This window comes from Neophocaena asiaeorientalis, unplaced genomic scaffold (assembly GCF_003031525.2).
Source record: "Neophocaena asiaeorientalis asiaeorientalis breed wild unplaced genomic scaffold, Neophocaena_asiaeorientalis_V1.1 scaffold550, whole genome shotgun sequence".
In the NCBI taxonomy this organism is placed as follows: Eukaryota; Metazoa; Chordata; class Mammalia; order Artiodactyla; family Phocoenidae; genus Neophocaena; species Neophocaena asiaeorientalis.
In genome coordinates, this window is record NW_020173396.1 from 1516382 (window position 1) to 1534797 (window position 18416).

An 18416-nucleotide genomic window follows, 5' to 3' on the forward strand; every position below is an offset into this window, starting at 1 on the left:
TCTTGTTATTCATGACTGATATATCTTCATAATTGCTAGCTAGGTAATATTTTCTTTGGGGATAGAAAACATAGTAGATGGCATGGAGACCTCTGGTGTTAAATAGCCATGAAGTCCCTTCTAGCTTAAGGAAAATTCTTACAGTTTCTCTTCTAATTTATTTCCTCTGATCCTTTTTCGCTCCTCTACTTTTTAGTTCCAAATGAATTTATGTCACACCTCTTTGTATCCTCTGTGTGTTTTACCCTCTCATCTATATTTTCCATTTTTTTCTGTACTTGGAGCATTCTGGATAGTGTTTTCGTCCAATTTCTAGTTCACTAGTCTCTTTTCAGCTGTATCTAATATGATAAACATGGCTATTGCATTTTTTATTTTTTGTATTTTTCCCAGTTTTAGACTTTCTCCTTCCAAATTACTATGATATATTTTTATGGTTTCTGGTTCCCTACGAAGTTTTCAAGGTTTTCTTTTGTCTTTGAACATGGCGATAATAGTTATTTTACAGTCTACATCTGATTATTCCATATTTGACGTTTTTGTGAGTCAGTTTGTATTTGTTGTTTCTGCTGTTTCCTTCTTTCATGTCTTTTATATTCTCTTGCAAGCTAGTTATGTTTGACTGTGTGCCGTAAATTGCATTTGAAAAATTATTTGTAGAAATAGTTTGTGGCAAAGACACAGAATATCTTCCTCTAGCGAAAATTTTTGTTGTGTGGTTCAAGGGTTCCTGGATAGTCAAAGTAAAGTACAGGGCCACAGATACATGTTGTTTTGCTTCTGATTCATGCTTGCTTTGAGACTGAAGCCCTGCAGGGTGTCAGAGTATTGGGCATTAGGCCTTGAGCTATGACTTTTATACTCCTTTTTCCCCTAGGCTCCAAACTGTGTATCAGCTCTTTCTCTGGGGTCAGCAAATGTCCTTAGGGCAAAGTCAGCTAGCTTTGAATGCCTCACTTGTTTTTTACCTTCTCCTAGATCTTGGCTGAGCAATTCCTTTTAACTTTACTGAAGATGTTTTACATATTTTATTCAACATTTTAAGTTTTCTTCTATAAGATGGTTTATCTGAATTACCTAGGCCTCCATTATTAGAACCCCTTACTGATTTTTAAAAATTCTATTTAGGGAGTGTATGAGGCATTCTTTAAAGAAAACATTCTTTTCAGGGCTTTTTTTTTTTTTTTTTTAATTGGCATTAAAAAGGGAGGATTGTTTCTGGGTATAACTAGATGTCTAAGCTAAAACTGATAAAATCCTGATTATCATCTGCCTTTTTTCTACTGTTTAGACAATAGAATCATTAAGGATAGAAAATATTTCATCTTTAAGGAGCATTTCTTTTTTATCCATTTGATTATATAAATAAAATTGCTCTTTTATAATTGAAAACAATAATAAAACGGATGTTTTCACAGTTTTACTAAATCACCAAAGGACTACCACAGATAAGAATCTACTTAGGAAATACTAATGTAAATAGTAACAAATTCATACATATTTAACTTGAAGATTTTTGTTCAGATTTATAAATAAATGTAACATTTGTGAAGCAATGTACCATAAATTGTACCATCAGTTGTAATACGAGAACTGGTTTTAAACTTTGCAAATTAATATTTTATTTAACATTTGAATTGCTTAAATTCATATAAACTGTTTTTTTATTGTGGTACTTTATGTGTTAGAATTCATTATTGTACTTAATTAAATCTTTTTGGCAGTTTCCAATTTCAAGAATTCCATGCATGTTCCCAGACATCATTTTCTGCACTGTAAAGCATTTGTATCTTGATTTGCTTAGTTGAAGCATTCAATTTAAGTCATTAGCTAAACAGAAGTCCTCAGTTTATGCTAATATTGTTTTGTCATAATGTCAATCAGAATGTATTGCAGAGTGACACAGTGGCAATGAATTTCATTGTCATAATCTGAGAAAGCTTTGGGCTTTCCTTGGCAAAGAGCAGAGGTGGGATGTGTCAAGGTTATGGAGGAGGTACACATTTTCCTAAGCTTGGTGGTTAGTTCTGCTTTTCTTTGTGGATGTCCTTAAATACTATTTAACCATAACCCTACAATTATTGGTAGAAATGGAAGCTAGTTTCTGTTGAAAGATAAGGAAATTGAGGCTAAAGAATATAAGTAACTTATTCAAGGTATCACAGCTTCTTAGGGCAAAACCTTGACTAGTGGCCAAGTCTCCACTGCAGCATACTTTCTCTTACTTCACATATCACTGTTTAAAATAGGAAGAGGCACAGTATGTACATTATGTTTGCATCTTTCTGCCAGAGGTACTAGAGGAGCAGTTTGTCATCTATTGCTGTGGGATATTGTGGAAAGCCCTAACCTGAGAGTCAGAGGCCAAGAATCAAGTTTGTTCTGCATTATATACTGGTCAATTTTTGGAAGATTGCCAAGTTTGTAAACTAAAGATTACTAGTCCTGGTAGATAATAGAGTACTGTATTGACAGAATGTCTCCTAATAGCCTTTCCCTATTAGAAGGGAGATCTAAGGTAAATATATGTCATATGTGCAAATCATATCTGTCTTTCATTTCTTTGTTAATACTTAGGGTATTTATGTTCTGTTCTTTCAGCTTTAGCAAACATTTTGGTATTCCAAGAAAGCTTTTCTCTTTTGATGTTTTTTTTGCCATTTTCCCACTAATCCACTTCCAAAGCGTATATATCCATGGTGCTAGAAATAGTAGCATTGTTACATTACAGTGAGTACAGTCCATAGCACAGTGTCTTGTTCCTATGGTTATAGTGAGTGTCACAGTTAAGAAAGTAGTGTAAAAGGATCCAAGAACCTGATTTGAAAGTATCTTTTTATATAAAAATTTTCTATGATGTATATGTGGTATGTGGTAGGTATGTTTAGCCAATGACACACAGGTAGAATAACTTTGGCAAATTTTTTCTTACCATGGTAAAGGAACCACAGTCTTTCCTTGCAGGTACTGTAAGACGTACCTATCTCTAACTGCTTAATAACAATAATGTCAAGGTGAATTGAATAGTAAGCAATATTGATACTCATTTGTGGTGTCAGGTACACATGTACATACATTTGCATCAGGAAAGAGAGAGTCTTACCTGGTTGGTTTTATGTTATTTTTACTTGATAGAGTGCTAGATTGTTGTTTATATGAGGCTTAGCTCTATGTGCTAACCTCATCTTCCCTATCCAGAGTCTTAGGACCAGGGAGCTGAAGTAACCCTGATTGAGATGGGGGAATACTTTGAGAAATCAAAATGTAGTAGTCTCTTGCTTTCTTCCTGAGAAGTGTCATTGCTGATATTCAGATATACATTATGTTGGAAGGAACATTCTGTGGCATGGATATTGACATGATCATTTGCTAGTTTAAACAGAGATTTTCATTGTCCTGTTTTATGTTCTCTTGATAAGTTGAACCATGAGAGGTAAAATCGCTCAGAGTGATCATCTACATTTTGGCTTTGCAAAGAATGGAGTTGGCTTCCTGCAAAGTTCGTTGAAGACTGGCTAAGACCCATACTTAAAATTTCTGGTCAGCTGCAAGGCTTGACACCTGTCAGGGCCCAAGGGAGGTGTGGGTATTTCCCCAGCCTGCTGATATGGCCAGTCCTGCTGCTCACTTCCCATGGCACACAACTACAACTGCAAGGCTTAAACTCAGCCCTCTGATCAAGACCGGAGAAGGGGTCCTGCTGATGCCCACTCACGAATCCTGACCTGACAGGATCAGGCTGTGTTCAGAGTTCCTTATCTTGGCGCCTGATCGTATCAGAAGGGCAGTGCTTCCCTAATCATGCAGCTTAAAATCCCCTTCGTCCCATTCTTCAGAGTCTCTCTCCCACATTCTGATATCCAGCCTTGCCAGAATACCGTCTGCTACCCAACAGTGTGGTAGGGCAAAAGGGGACCTAGGCACCTGCTGAAGATCCTGTCTCTGTGGGTTTTCCCTCAATAAACACTGTTTCAGCGGGCCTGATGTATGTGCTGCTTGACCATTTGTCCTTGTTTGTGCAACAACCCAAAAACAGCACTTCAGTTCTGAAATCATTTAATAGCTTCTTGCGCTAGGAATGATGCCTTAATGAAATGCTGTACGTACCTGTAAGAACCTTGTCTGCTGAGGGCAGAAGAAATAAATCCTATAGTCACTGAGGGTTCAAAGTGCTGGAGATTTCTCTGTCAGTAATCTCATATCAGGTATAGTATGGGGCAGAACATAGCAGTTATGTATTTAGATATAACATTTATTAAAACCCTTTCACATGGCTTCTCCCCAACTGTTAATTTAGTGATTTTTTTCACGCATCCAACACGCCTAGACAACAAATACCAAAAATACAGGAATTTCAACTAGTTTTAATGTCATTGTGGAAAAGTGTTTATGTTTAAATGAAAGGTGTTTAAAAATATTATTTTCACACCTCTTCATCTTCATAGTTTATGGATTAGAAAGATATTTTTAAACACAGTGTGAAGCATGCTTATTGTAAGTAAGGTTTGTGTGCCTTGCTGTATTTCTTACAGTAGTTTAATATCGTTAATATATAAATGATGATATAAAAGAATATGTATACTTTTAAAACTGATATCTATACCTCTAAGTTAGGTAATGGTATATAATTTAATAATTAAAATTTGATGAGCCGATTTTTTTTGTTTTTTACAACAAAGTACAGTCTTGCTTGTTAAAGCTTGTATGCATTGTGTTTTTCATGTCTTTTTCTGGCGAATGCCATTTAGGGAAATGTAAAGGTTAATTTTGTACATAAACAGTAGGAGTGGCTAAATCTCTTTTTTTTATAGTCATATATTCTTGTTAACAGAAATACACAGAAGCCAAGTACTTCCTCATTGTTTTAATGGAATTATTGCCTGACTAAAGCACTTGACACCATTGGATAAAGTTATCTTAAAAGATTGTTACAAACTATCCATATATAAGTCCTGGAAAATTTGTTTTATTAACTGTTTTGTCATACAGATACAGATTTAGATGTAGATATAGATCAGGGGAGGAAGGAGGGAAGGAAGGAGATGGAGAGAATGGAAAGAGGGAATTAGTTTGCTAGGTTTCTTAAGAATACCTTTTGGCATTAGCATACCCTGTTTTTTTAAATAGCTATGTTTTGCCTCAGCAAGTATTCAAAATAATAGAAATAATACATTTCAGTATGTTTTAGTAATATTTTTCCGATCTCAATGTTAGGTCTTCAAACATGAACTAGCTTACTTATTGACTGGAATTCTTGGAGCAGCAATAGATTATTGGATTGTCCTTGGTCTTAAGATGGGTAGAAACGTGATGCGACACATGTCTGATGACTTAGGAAGTTACGTTTCCCTTTCATGTGATGGTAAGTGTGTCTATGTTACATGAGCCTTCTTCCCCGCACATATCATTTATTATTCAAAAATAGTATTTTGATGCTTTCATAAAAATTTAATAGAGCATGGAAAATAGTACATGGAAATAAATTATTATATATAATGTTATTAATGTTTTCCTTAATCCTACAACAAAATATTAAAATTAAGCTGTTCTGTGAAAGTAAATATTTAGACAAATTTAAAATCAGTTTATTCTCTTTTCATTGAAGAGATAGATTTGCTTTTTAATGTTTGGTGTTTTAGAATCTCACATGGTAGAAACTATTTTCAGTACCTTTAATACTTCTAATTGTTCACCTAGAAAGCATTATCTGTAATGTTGTCTGCGCCCTATGAACAGTTTCCAGGTCTCTTCCTGCATAAATACTTAACAGTATTAAAAAGTGAAAATCTTTGGATCAGAATACTTACTATGTTATAAAGCCACTTGGATTAACTTGGGCTATATCACTGGCTAAAACATTTTCCCCATGTACCTGTTGCTGTGTAATTTTTCTTATTATAACAAAAAGCTGCCATATTTCTTTTCCATTGAGTCTGGCGATCTAACAAACTAGCATGGATGAAGCAAATAAAAGTAATACATATGTATAATTTTCTCACTCTTCCTCCTCCCCGCATTGTCTAATTTTAAAGTTTCCTCTAAAGTAATAGGAATATTACTTAAGCAATATGATGACAGAACTCATCTTCACATGCTTACCTTATGAAAGGTTCTACCTAACTCTTTTGGGTCTCCAGGCTTCTATAAGATTTTATGTGTACATTCTTTTTTTTTTAATATAGTTGATGTACAATATTATGTTTCAGGTGTACTACATGATTTGACATTTGCATACATTAGGAAATGATCACCATCATACGTCTAGTAACCATCTGTCCACATACAAAGTTATTACAGTGGTATTAACGTGTATATTCATTCTTACACTTCAAAGCCATTTCAGGGCCCTATGAACCATTTCCTTCTTCCCTCCCTTCTTTTCTTTCCTTCCTTTCTAAATTTCTAAAATGAACATATTTTAAAGTAAGTGAACTTTTGTGCCTCACAAATATAAAAGATGATTTTTATATACTTAAAAATATTTTAGACTGCTAAGTAAGTATTCTGTTTTGTTACACACGTGTTTCATTGCATCTTGGTTTTATATAAAAGAAAAAGTTCTTGAATATGCTGTCAATCACTTTAATACTTTGAAGAGAGATTCTAGAATAGAAATCCAGGCTCTAACTGGGTTCAGGATTTATTCGATGATGCCCTCTGCAAAGAGAGGTCTCTTTTTATACTACTGAAGTTAGAAGATTTTTATCTAAAGCATTTTATCTTCTTTTTTTCCTCTTTCTTTTTCATTGAGCTGAGGGGTGATTACTGTTCCTTTTGTGAAGTAGCTGTCCTTTGTTGCATGACTTTTTAACATTTCTTAGCTCAAATTCAATCTTCCTTCAGAACCCTTTCTTATCATTTCTTTCCCACCATTCCTACTAGATCTTTTTTTTTTCTTTCTTTTTTTCCATTTTAGAAACAGCAGAATTCTGGCATTATTTGCTAGCATGGGAACTAAACATTCAGCTAAAAGGATTCCCTGTTTTCATTCCATAATGAAACTTCTTTGAGTTTGGGGACCCCAGGATAGAATTAGCAGTGCCTTTACAGACTATCAGTGTATTTATATGTGTTGTTTCCGGTGTGTATTGGTTACCTCTAGGGAAAATATAACTTATCTTAGCCAAATGCATGAAATAATGAGCCTTGTGTTAACAAGGTTCTACTACATGTTATGCATCAGCTTTAATGCTTTCTTTGCTCATAATCGAATGTCCCTTCACTTTAAAGCAAGGCATTGTTATCCACTGTTACTCCCAGTTTTCAGAAGACAAGTTTAAACTCAACAGATTTGAGCCTGTGACTGACTTAAGCTGACTGACTTTAATGTTACCATTGTAATCCTGTCGACAGACTGATTACTTTGCTCTCAATATGTTTGATCACTAATATTTAAAACTACAAGAGATTTAAACTATATCCCCATTTGAACTGTGTGTTTAAGCCTTTCCTTTCTCTTCTCAAGGCACCACACAATTGGTTTCTTAGACTTCCAATTAAGCCATAGGTAGGCAGTTTTAAAAATTTAACATGCATATCTAAAAATGGTTCAAATTAATCTTCCTAAATTTTTGTTAGTACATCTTGATTTTTAGCCTTTGTCAAGAGATAGAAATCAAGTGAATAGTTTATCCTTAAGAGAGCAGTAGCTTTTCTACAGCTAATATGCAAAGTTAAACTGTATAATACAGAGCTTGTATTATATTCATCCCTACAAGTGAACCAGGTGTTCTGATAATGTCCTTTTGGTCAATATTTTGCTCTTTTGATAGAGAACCATTTCTTTTTCTCTGTAGATACTCCGTAGTTTGTATGTTTGTTTGTTTGACCATGTCTTTGCATTATTCTTCAGCTCAGTTAAACTATTATTTGCTTTTCCTAAGTCATTAGTAAAGATTTTATAATTTGGCTGTTATATAGCTTCCAGCTGAAGATACTGGTCCATCTTTCTCATTTATGACAAACGATGTTTTGTTTTTTTTCTAGTCCAAAAGTATAAAATACATACTATGGTACTACTCAGATTCACATCTATTGAATTAGTTTAGTAAAATTGTTGTTAGTTGTTAATTGTTTTGTAGAAAATTATGGCAGAAGATATTTCAGTAGATAAGTAAAATTCTTTCTTCTTTCCATCAGAGCTCATGTCCAGCAGTCCCACATAGATGCCATTCTCTCTTGTTCCGAAGCACTTTGAACAGAAAGAGTTTCCTTATATCCCTTTCTATATTTTAGCATCAAGATCTGAAATTTCTTTTTTGTGCCTAATTGAAATTCCTGATGTATTGGCTTAAACTAGGGTTGACAAACTGTTTTTGATAAAATATAAGATAGTAAATATTTTTGGCTTTTCAGCTCTACCATCTCTGTCCCAACCACTCAACTCTGCACTAAGAAAGCAGTGATACACAGTACATAAATCAACATGGCTGTGTTCCAGTAAAACTTTATTCATAAAAATAGGCAGCAAGACATAGTTTGTCAATCCTTAACTTCAGTTTATTTCTTCTCCTGTTTTAACTGGGAAGAAAACATGTCATCAGAATTTACTATAATATTTTTCACATCTTTAGAGAACTTTAATAAAGCTTCCTTTGCCTTTCTCAGGCTACGTCATTATCTTTTCCTGAGAGTTTTTCCAAACCTTTATTGGCTTTTTTTTTTTTTACTCTCTATTTTAATCCCTCTCCATGCTTCAGACCTTTTCCAAAAATATACATTTTTATAATTTGACTAATCATCTCAATCAAAATGTTTCTGTTGCCTTCATTTGTTCAACAAATTTTTATTGGCATTCTACCAGGCATTGAGGTAAACACTTCATATACAGTGGAAGAGGGAAACAAAACATGATCCTTGCCTTTTTGGAGCTTTCAGTGGGAGAGGCAGACTGTAATTAATAATGTAAATACATCATTTTAAAATGCTAAGTGCTCCAAATAAGAAAAACTAGGTGTTGGATGAACTTATTTTATGAACTTATTTTATGTAGAGTGGTCATGGAGAGCAAAACCTGAAGGATAAGTAGGAGTTTGGCAGAGTCAGGGAAGTGTATTCCATTCAGAAGACACAACATTTACTAAAACTCAGAGATAGGAAAGAGTTGGGCCTGTTTGAAATCTTCTGATGCCTGGCTGATGACAAGCAGAAAGGAGAAGAGTGGCCACAGTAAAGCCAAAAAAGTAATCGTGGAGTTTGAGTAGGAACTTCTAAGCCCTATTTAGGGGTTAGAAACCATTTTTAAAAGGGAGTGGCATGATTAAGTAACTTTCTTAAAGATCATCTTGGCTTGGCTCTCCAGTTATTGCTATCTGCCAGTCTTCATTCATTTTATCTATTAAGTACTGAATGTTTATTCTGTGCAAGCTACTAACCTACTAGCTGTGAGGTGATCCTGCCATTGAAGGTCTTAAAGTCCAGGGGTTAAGTTTCTTTCTTCTTTTTTTTTTGTTTAACTTTTTACTTTATGTTGGAGTCCAGTTGAGTAACAATGTTGTATTAGTTTCAGGTGTACAGCAAAGTGATTCAGTTTTACATGTACATGTATCTATTCTTTTTCAAATTCTCTTCCCATTTAGGTTTACATAATATTGAGCTAGTTCCCTGTGCTGTACGCTAGGTCCTTGCTGGTTATCCATTTTAAATAGAGCAGTGTGTACATGTCAATCAGGGGTTAAGTTTCTTTAAGTGCTCTTGTTCATCTCTTATTGATCATTCCCTTCAAGTGTGTGTTACCTGGTCATATGTGGATCCATTATAGTTTGTATTTGCTATATCTTTAAAGCTACCAAATGTTATTTCTAGGTGAATAACTCCATTTAGAAGTCCCACTGTGGGATCGTTGCTTTTGCACTGTACAGTACAAGTTATTTCTGCTTTGCTTTTGCCTCTGCTTAGAGTTGATACGTAAGATCAGTTGGTTGTAGTAAAGTCTGTGATGATAGATGTGCTTTTTTTTTAATGTGTATAACTAGAGATTTAATATTGAAAAGATCTTTTGCTGCTCATCCTTCAGTTTATTGCTTGCATAGTTTCAGATAATACTAGCAGCCTAGTAGGTTGTAAGCAGTCAGTTGTAACAAAAAGTTGTAGATAACTCCTTTCTTGTTTCCAGTTCTTATAAATTATATCTCTGAGGCCATATTTGGACAGGATTGTTTGAATTCAGCAACCATATGTCTGTGTGGGGCTAGGTGGATCTATTTAACATCTGACTGGAGCCATTTGCCCATATGGCAGTCTGCCACAAGCAAGAACCTCAGATCTCTTTAGTCCAGGCAGTTTCTTTCTGAGCCTGGCCACTGTTTATGTTTGGGGCCAGATAATTCTTTATTGTGAGGGGCTGTCCTGTGAATTGTAGGACAGTTGGTAGCATGCCTGGCCTTTGCCTACTACGTTGCCAGTATATTTCTCTCCCCAGTTGTGACAACCACAAATTGCCAAATGTTCCCAGGGGCAAAATTCCTCCTTAAACTGTTGTTCTTCTCCACACCCCACCCCCATCCCACCCCAACTCTCCTTCCCTCATTGAAAGTCAGGCAAGGACTGCAAGGACACCAGAGGCCCTAGCCTTTCGGGAAGGGATCTGAGAACGACAGGATTTCACTGGGTGTCTGCGAAGTCTGCTCAGCCAAGGGAACTCAGCTCCTGAGTAGAGACTTCAAATTTTAAGCTTTATATTGCTATTAAGTTTATTATTCTGTCCAATTTTTAAAATGTATTTTGACCTGTTATGTTATTTTGCTGATTTTATTGACTTTTTCTAATTCTTTATTCTTCCATTATTTGTAGTTAATTTTAATCTGCCTTATTGTATATCAACGTTTTTCATCCTGTTTTGCTTAATTTTAGCTTTTTTAGTATCCTATTGATTGATTATTCTTTACCATTCCAGTGTATTATCCATTCTGTTACTTAAGTAGAGAGTATTAATAGACAATTCATAACATTAAATTTACAAGGGAAATAGTCACTTCAGTCCTTTATCACTTTCAATTCATGTATATATTTATGTATTTCCATATTATTGGAGAACTTGAGGATTTTAGAATGAAGAGATTTGAGACTCTTGGTGTTTTTGTTGTTTGTTTGTTTTGTCATTTAAAATTATACTCCTTTCCCACACTTGATATAGTACAGTGGGTGCAGACTTCTAAGGAAATTCTTATGCATTCTCTTGTCTTACCTTATCCCTCTTCTTTACCTTTCCTCCTTCTCTGCAGTGATAGGATTCATGGATGTTGTTGGGGAAAAATGTCTTCCTATCAGCTCAAGACTAATCAGTGCAAATTAAATACATGTGTGCCCATTTAAAAACCAAGTACCAGTTTTCCAAAGACACAGCCCTATTGTGGGAAGAGATCTTTAACATTAATTGGAAAGTATAGTGATAAAAGTCCATGTCTATCTATTCATATATCATCTATCCATTCATGTGTGTATGTATACGTATATATAAAATTTCAAGCCTTTTATTTAAAATAATAAAAAGTAATGATTGTTTCAAATGTGAGAACATGTGCCATAAGAATTTCTCTTGAAGGGCAAGGAATAGGAATATTATCTATTTTTTGTGGTTTAAAATTATGTGGGTGAATCTTACTGGTATAGGAATCATCATCTGAATGAATAAGGTCCATGAAGGAAATTGTCTGTAGAAAGAAATTTTGTAAGGTGTAGCAATAACTATATTTACTTCTCTTGTTTTCTACAGACTTTTCTTCACAGGAATTAGAGATTTTTATTTGTTCCTTTTCCTCCTCCTGGCTTCAAATGTTTGTTGCAGAGGCAGTCTTTAAAAAGTTGTGTTTACAGAGTTCCATTAGTATTTCTTCTGAGCCACTCTCTCTTCAGAAAATGGTAAGCACCACTCTATTTTAGTCCTTTTAATTTTTAAGAAGTAAGTTTATAAATTCAATTTTTAAATATTCTTATTCTAATAATTGGACAGAGCATATTAATCATAAATCTTTCAAACATATATAAAAGCAGGTAGTTTTCTTCCTCAAAATGGAATAATTAGTGAATAGAAATTTTAATTACTTGAGAGTAATGAAGAATTGGTAACAGAAAAATTATACAAGAATCTTTATATCACTTGCCACAGTATGTAAGATTATTATTTTGGAAAGACCTTGATCCAGAAACATTCTACATAGTATTTAAAAAGCAAAATTTGCAAATGATGCCAAAGGTTATTCCAGTTATCCTATGTATATACACATATAAACTTGATTTGATCCAAGGTTTTCCAGTTTTATCTTGGCTATCTTTAGCTATTATTGATGTCTAATATCTCCAGCAGTTTCTTCAACAAATGAGAAATATGCTTGTTAATAATTGGTCAGATTGGGCAAATACTGTTTGCAACAATCCTTGTCTTCAGTGACTTTTGCGCTCCTCATTCCGTTTATTCCAGACTTCTTTTCTGTTGAAGGAAGACATTACCAAAATGGAAATGACAAAATACCAGTTGTACTTAAACCATAAATACTAAAAATAGGCTAATTATAACAAGTTGGGCATAAGACTCATCAAAAGAACTTTCCTAAATGAGTGTCAAATTTGAATTCAAAAAAACAATTATTTTGAAGAAGGCATTTTTCTTGTGTATGTCATATTGACTTAATGACATGGAACTAGCAGCTTTCGTAATATTTTAGCATGTTCATATGAGATAGGGTGGCAACCATAGTGATGAAACCAAGAAATTATAACTAAATCTAATGGTGAAATGAATCAAGTATTTTCTTTTTACTGTTTCCAGGTTTTTGTAGTTGAGAAAACAATATAATATTATTTTGCAACAGGTATATTCCTATTTGCCAGCTTTGGGGAAAACTGGTGTGCATGGGACTGGAAAGATGCAGATACCAAAGAAAATAGGACAGCGGCCTTGCTTTGAATCTCAGAGGGCTTTAATTATGCTGAATGGTGCTAAACAGAAACAAGTTGAAGGGCTGCCAGAGTTACCGTAAGTGATGCTTATATACCAGCTATGCTTTGTTTTCGAGTACAGCTCTTCTTCTTAGGCATTTCTTGAACTGTATCTATCTGAGATGTTGTCTGAATTATACTGATAGCAGAAAACTCAGTTTTATACCTATAAATGCACATGATCAACATTTTCACTTTCTTTAATTCAAGGTACACACTTTCTATTAAGTCTTTTTCAAAAGAAATAAAACTCTTCATCAAATTATTGTTCCACACAATTTTTGCCTTGTGATTTTTAAAGTACTACTTGTATATAATATAGATGGGATTTCAGAATGCATCGCCATGTGAGATACTCTGAGTTGTTACAATAGCTTTCCCCAAATGAGAAACCTCCTCTAAAAGTATGCTATATAAAATTCAGAAAACCTGAAATCTTTTTAGGAAGAAGAGGATAGGATTAGTATATGAACATAGGAATAGGGAGTAGGGGCCTGCATTTTGATCTTAGCAGTTTGCTTTAGTCTCTCTGCCAAATATGGTTTACTTGGTCTCGTCTGCTTTACTGGACATTCAATATTCATAAACTTTTCGGTGGGCTGTTGGGGGGTGCAAGGGTAATAAAATGAAAATTAATGCATAAAATTTGTTTCTGTACAGTTGAAATAAATATAAAAATAGAAAGCAGTAAAGATTTGAATGAATAAGGGGGTTTAAATTAAAAGAAGGCTAGATTTTTTTTTAACTCACCATATAATTTGTGCTTCTACGCCTTGGTGAAAAACAAGCTTTCATTATGTCTTACTTTCTTTTCAGAGAGCTGAATCTTGCTAAATGTTCCTCATCATTAAAAAGATTGAAAAAGAAGTCAGAAGGAGAATTGTCGTGTTCCAAGGAGAATTGCCCCTCTTTGGTTACAAAGATAAATTTTCACAAGACTAATTTAAAAGGTATTCCAAGTATCTAAATTAATTTATGCTAGGAACTTTTCGTGGTTATAGTCAGTATTTGCAAGTTTTACACACTGGCCCTGATGAATGCTTGAACTTAAATATTGGACTAGGTCCAGGAAATACCTTCCTGGAGAGCATATTATTTTTGTGAACAGGCATTTATACAAAAAAAAAAAGTGTTTAATACCTGGTGTAATAGAGTATTCCTCCCTTCTTTTCTCCACCTGCCTTTTCAAATATTAAACACTGTGTAGCTCATGTTGAGCTCATTCCAGACTTGCCTGCCTTACTTTTCTATTCCACCTCAACCTGTGCTGCTTAGGATCAGTGTCTTGTGATTTGAAAGTATAATTCAGTCTTCATCTCTTTCAGTCCTAGACGTTTTGTGAACAAAGAATGAGAAGTAGGCTATGTTACATAGCTGTGTTAAGCATATGGACTCTTTTCTTCCAGGCATTGAGCCCAGACTATGAAATGTGCTTGGCTTTTGGTTCTAACTATACTGGAACCTAAGTACCTAAAGGGATGGAGTAACAAGAATAGCGTTGTAATAATTCACTCCGGCACTTATTTTACTTAGGTACCCCTTAACTCAAAATTATAAATTACTACCAAGAGTCTGTATCTGGCCAAAGTAAATTGCCAAGTCTCTTGTTTATGAGCTATATCGTGTTTTTCATACAAATATTATCATTATGGCAACAAGCTTTCATCATCTTTCAACATGAGATGAGTTCATAATAGCATATCACAAATTCAGAATAACTGCCCGTTTGGCTCAAAATATGAAAAATGTATTAAATGTGAACTCAGATATTAACTTCACAAAACAGTGTCCTTTTTCCTTGTTTACTGTGTCAGAAAGTAAAATGAATATGAATGGCTTTAAGCTGAACAGCAGAAGGAACTGGAGGGAGGAAGAGAATTGAGAAATAGTAGAGAAAAACTTCGAAAGCTTTTCAATGCTTGTTAAAGAAATGTTTTGGTAGAAGTTACAGAGATAATCTGTAAAACTGAACACTGGAAAAATGTGCTACTTAGTATTTTATAGCAAGAAAGTTTGATTCAATATGTATTTCATTTGTTTTCAAAGCAGTTATTATGTTTTTTTAAATTCCCCTTACATCAAATTGTCACTTATATCTTATTAATCTTGCTTACAGCAGAGAGGGATGTAGTCAATTTTAGGCAGCAGGCACTAACTGCACCCCTCCTAGAAAAGACTTTGCCATTCTATTTGTCATTCTTGTTCAGCTTTAAATGGTACTAGGGATTTTTTTCGTGTGTGTGCATGTGCGTGTGCGTGTGTGTGTGTTTATATTAAGATTCCCCCATTTCTCCTTCTCTGTGCTGCTGTAGCCAAGCCAGACAGCCTATTGAGAAGCAGCAAACCATCTGTTAATGGATTTGAAGTTCTGAATTACACTTGAGTGTGTAGAGGCACTCATGCTTAGCCAGAAACATTCATTTGAATTAAGCTATAAATGCTGTATAAAAAAGAGCCATACATTTAACGTAGGTTCATGAATAAATTTAAGAGAGGGCAATTGCACTTTAAACTTTTATTGCTGCAAAACCCAGTATATTTGGTGTTCTCTGATCATTTGAGGGTTTTATAGCAGGATTGAAACTTCAAACCTTGAACTAGGGGGAGACAATGCCTATATTAAACCTTTAGTAGAATTTCATTGCTGAATTGCTGATAGAACAGAGAGGCTCTATGGATTGGTGGGGTTCCCTCCCCCCTCTTTTTTTTTTTAATGTGAGAGATGTTTAAACCAGTCAAAAGGAAAACTCAATAAATAATTTTCTGGCATGGGGCCAGATCTCCTAGTTCATGCCCTTTGATTATTTTCTTTAGTTGATATCTTGTCTTCTCTGGAATAATCTATTAATTTTTTATGGCAGGAGAAACAGCCCTCCATAGGGCTTGCATAAATAACCAGGTGGAGAAATTGATTCTTCTTCTCTCTATGCCAGGAATAGACATCAATGTTAAAGGTAAGTTCTAAATCTTTGTTGTCTAATTCAATGTCTTAATATTTGTGATATTAAATAGTTTAATTTCAACATTAAGAAAAATCATTTAAGTATATTTACCTAACATATCTTTAAAGTATTGCTAGTAGCGAAACCAAGAAATTCATCACATATTGATGTATAATAGTGCACAACCATTTTTTGACATCTATATTTTGATCAGACCCCAACATCAATATTTTAAAATAGTTTTTAATTTATTTTTTACAATTAGAAATATGATTACACCCTAGGCATTTTTATCAAAGAGTTCTATTTGTATATGAGGCACTTAGAAAGTCACACTGAGAAGGGAAGTAGAATATCAATACTTCACTACCAAAAGTCCTACTTTTGCCGTTTTAAAATTTGCCTTGATTTCTAATTTAGACAATGCTGGCTGGACGCCTTTGCATGAAGCCTGTAACTATGGCAACACAGTATGTGTCCAGGAAATTTTGCAACGTTGTCCAGAGGTAGATCTGCTCACTCAAGTGGACGGGGTGACTCCTTTGCATGATGCACTGTCAAACGGACATGTAGAAATTGGCAAGCTGCTACTCCAGCATGGGGGTGAGTGCATTTATGCTAAATGGGTTATGATAAATTATCCAGTTTTTTGATGAATCCCTCAGAGGTAGAAAGTATTTTATATTTTAAGCTCTATAAGGAACGATGCCTTTATTACATTTTAATGAAAAAGTAAAGATGAAAATTCTGCTAGAATGTAAGCACCTTTTATTTACTGAGGATAAAAACCTTTTCATAAAATGTATTTATTTACTGTATTATTAAGCCTTTTTACCTTTGTTACGAGAGTGTATTTTGAATTGAGTGTGTTGGTTTTTACTATTAATCCTTTTACTTAAAGTGTGTAATGGATGTAAATGTTCAATTGTGAGTACTTGGGTTTTTCATTCTTGTTTCATTTCCTATATATAACTGCTAACGATTATTCTTTTCTTTAATGAGTCTTTTCTTTATAGACTACAAAAAAGACATCCTAGAATAATATCTTTTCTTCATTCACATTTTGTAGTCAATTAATAAGTTAAGTAGGAGGACTTCCAAATGATAATAACTGTTGTGCAGAGGGTATGTGATGGAAGTAACTTGAGCTTGATATTCATCTACTGCTTTTTCTGCTGATTTCTTATCTGATCTCTGCTTTCAGAACCCTTTTTTCCACCCCCTAACTCAGTGATATTCTTCTTATATCTGAACTGAATAATATAAATTTTATATCAAAGTGTTCAAAACTAATTTGCATTTTAAAAGGAAAAATAAAGGAAAAGTGATGACTAGCTTATAATACACAAAGATTTGTATAAATTTCCTATTACTTTTATTTGTACTAAAAATACTGTTGTACTATTTATCCAGTCATTAAAGCTATTTGATTCTGCATGAAAATAAACAGCATATTTCCTTTAGCTATCTCTTTACTATATATCTATATCTATCTGTCATCTATCTGAGGAAGGCTCTATATCATGGTAGTTTAACATGTTTGGTTATTTATAGTCTTCTCCTGCCCCCTAAAGGCCTTAGTGTGTCTGTTTTACTTATACCATTTCATAATCGATGTATTTTTCAGTTCTTATACTTTTTTTAGTATTATATGTTTACAAAACCATACTGTTATATCTCCTAAGTGTTTTAGTTTTCTACTTAACTATGTATGTGACATTCCAAGCCAATATTTGGCTTTGCTTCAGTTGGTCTAAGTGATGTAAAAGCCATTATTGTATTAAGGTATTAAGTCCAACTTTTCAGAAGAAGAAGGCATTATAGTAACCAATGTGAATTGTTTTAGGACCTCTAGTGAAGAATAGTAAACTGATGAGTTCTTTGTCCCAAGAGAGGAAATCTACTTGTATTTGCATTTATCAAGGTCCTTCAGCAATCATAGACTTCTCTTTGCCTTAGGTATAATCTGAGTTTGGACCTGTCAAATGGTTTGACACCATCATTGTAGAAACTATATTATCTCTTCATTGTGAGTCGCTCAGTATTGAGAGCAGTAATTTAAATTATGTTTCTAAAACCTTTGTTTACTTTTGGTATCTTGTGTTCATAATTTTGTTGTATTTTGTCTTTTAAACAGGAATAACTTGAAACGTATTTTTTGAAATATCAACATAATGAAAATAGATCTAATTTTGATTTAGGATGTTTTCCGTAAATGATACATTAATCGTATGTCATTACTGGTTGATCTTTTGCATTAAGTACATTTTATATCTAGGCCACTACATGTGTCTCATCAGATTCATCATTAAGAGTTTTAGCAGCTATGATCTGTAATCTCTGACAATAAGATCTGTGTTGTATGGTAGAATCTTCTGATTATGTCTGCTAGTACTCAAACTTTTATATCCCTTGTAACATTTTTATGGCAAAGTACATAAATAATATAGGACTTGACTGGCAGAGGTGCGAAGTACTCCTGTACTGTGTGACCAAATACTGAGTCATTGTTATTTTGCCCCTCTCATATCATCCTTA

General features: G+C 34.0%; 1 protein-coding gene across 1 annotated transcript in view; it reads left to right on the forward strand.

Moving 5' to 3' along the window:
- SLF1 (SMC5/6 complex localization factor 1) overlaps window positions 1-18416 on the forward strand; it is a 57624-nt gene that overhangs the window by 37606 nt on the left and 1602 nt on the right. The window contains exons 15-20 of the mRNA XM_024746980.1: window positions 5215-5362; window positions 11714-11859; window positions 12810-12973; window positions 13753-13886; window positions 15798-15890; window positions 16299-16481. Coding sequence (XP_024602748.1) covers window positions 5215-5362; window positions 11714-11859; window positions 12810-12973; window positions 13753-13886; window positions 15798-15890; window positions 16299-16481 — 868 coding nt within the window. The remainder of the gene's footprint in view (window positions 1-5214; window positions 5363-11713; window positions 11860-12809; window positions 12974-13752; window positions 13887-15797; window positions 15891-16298; window positions 16482-18416) is intronic.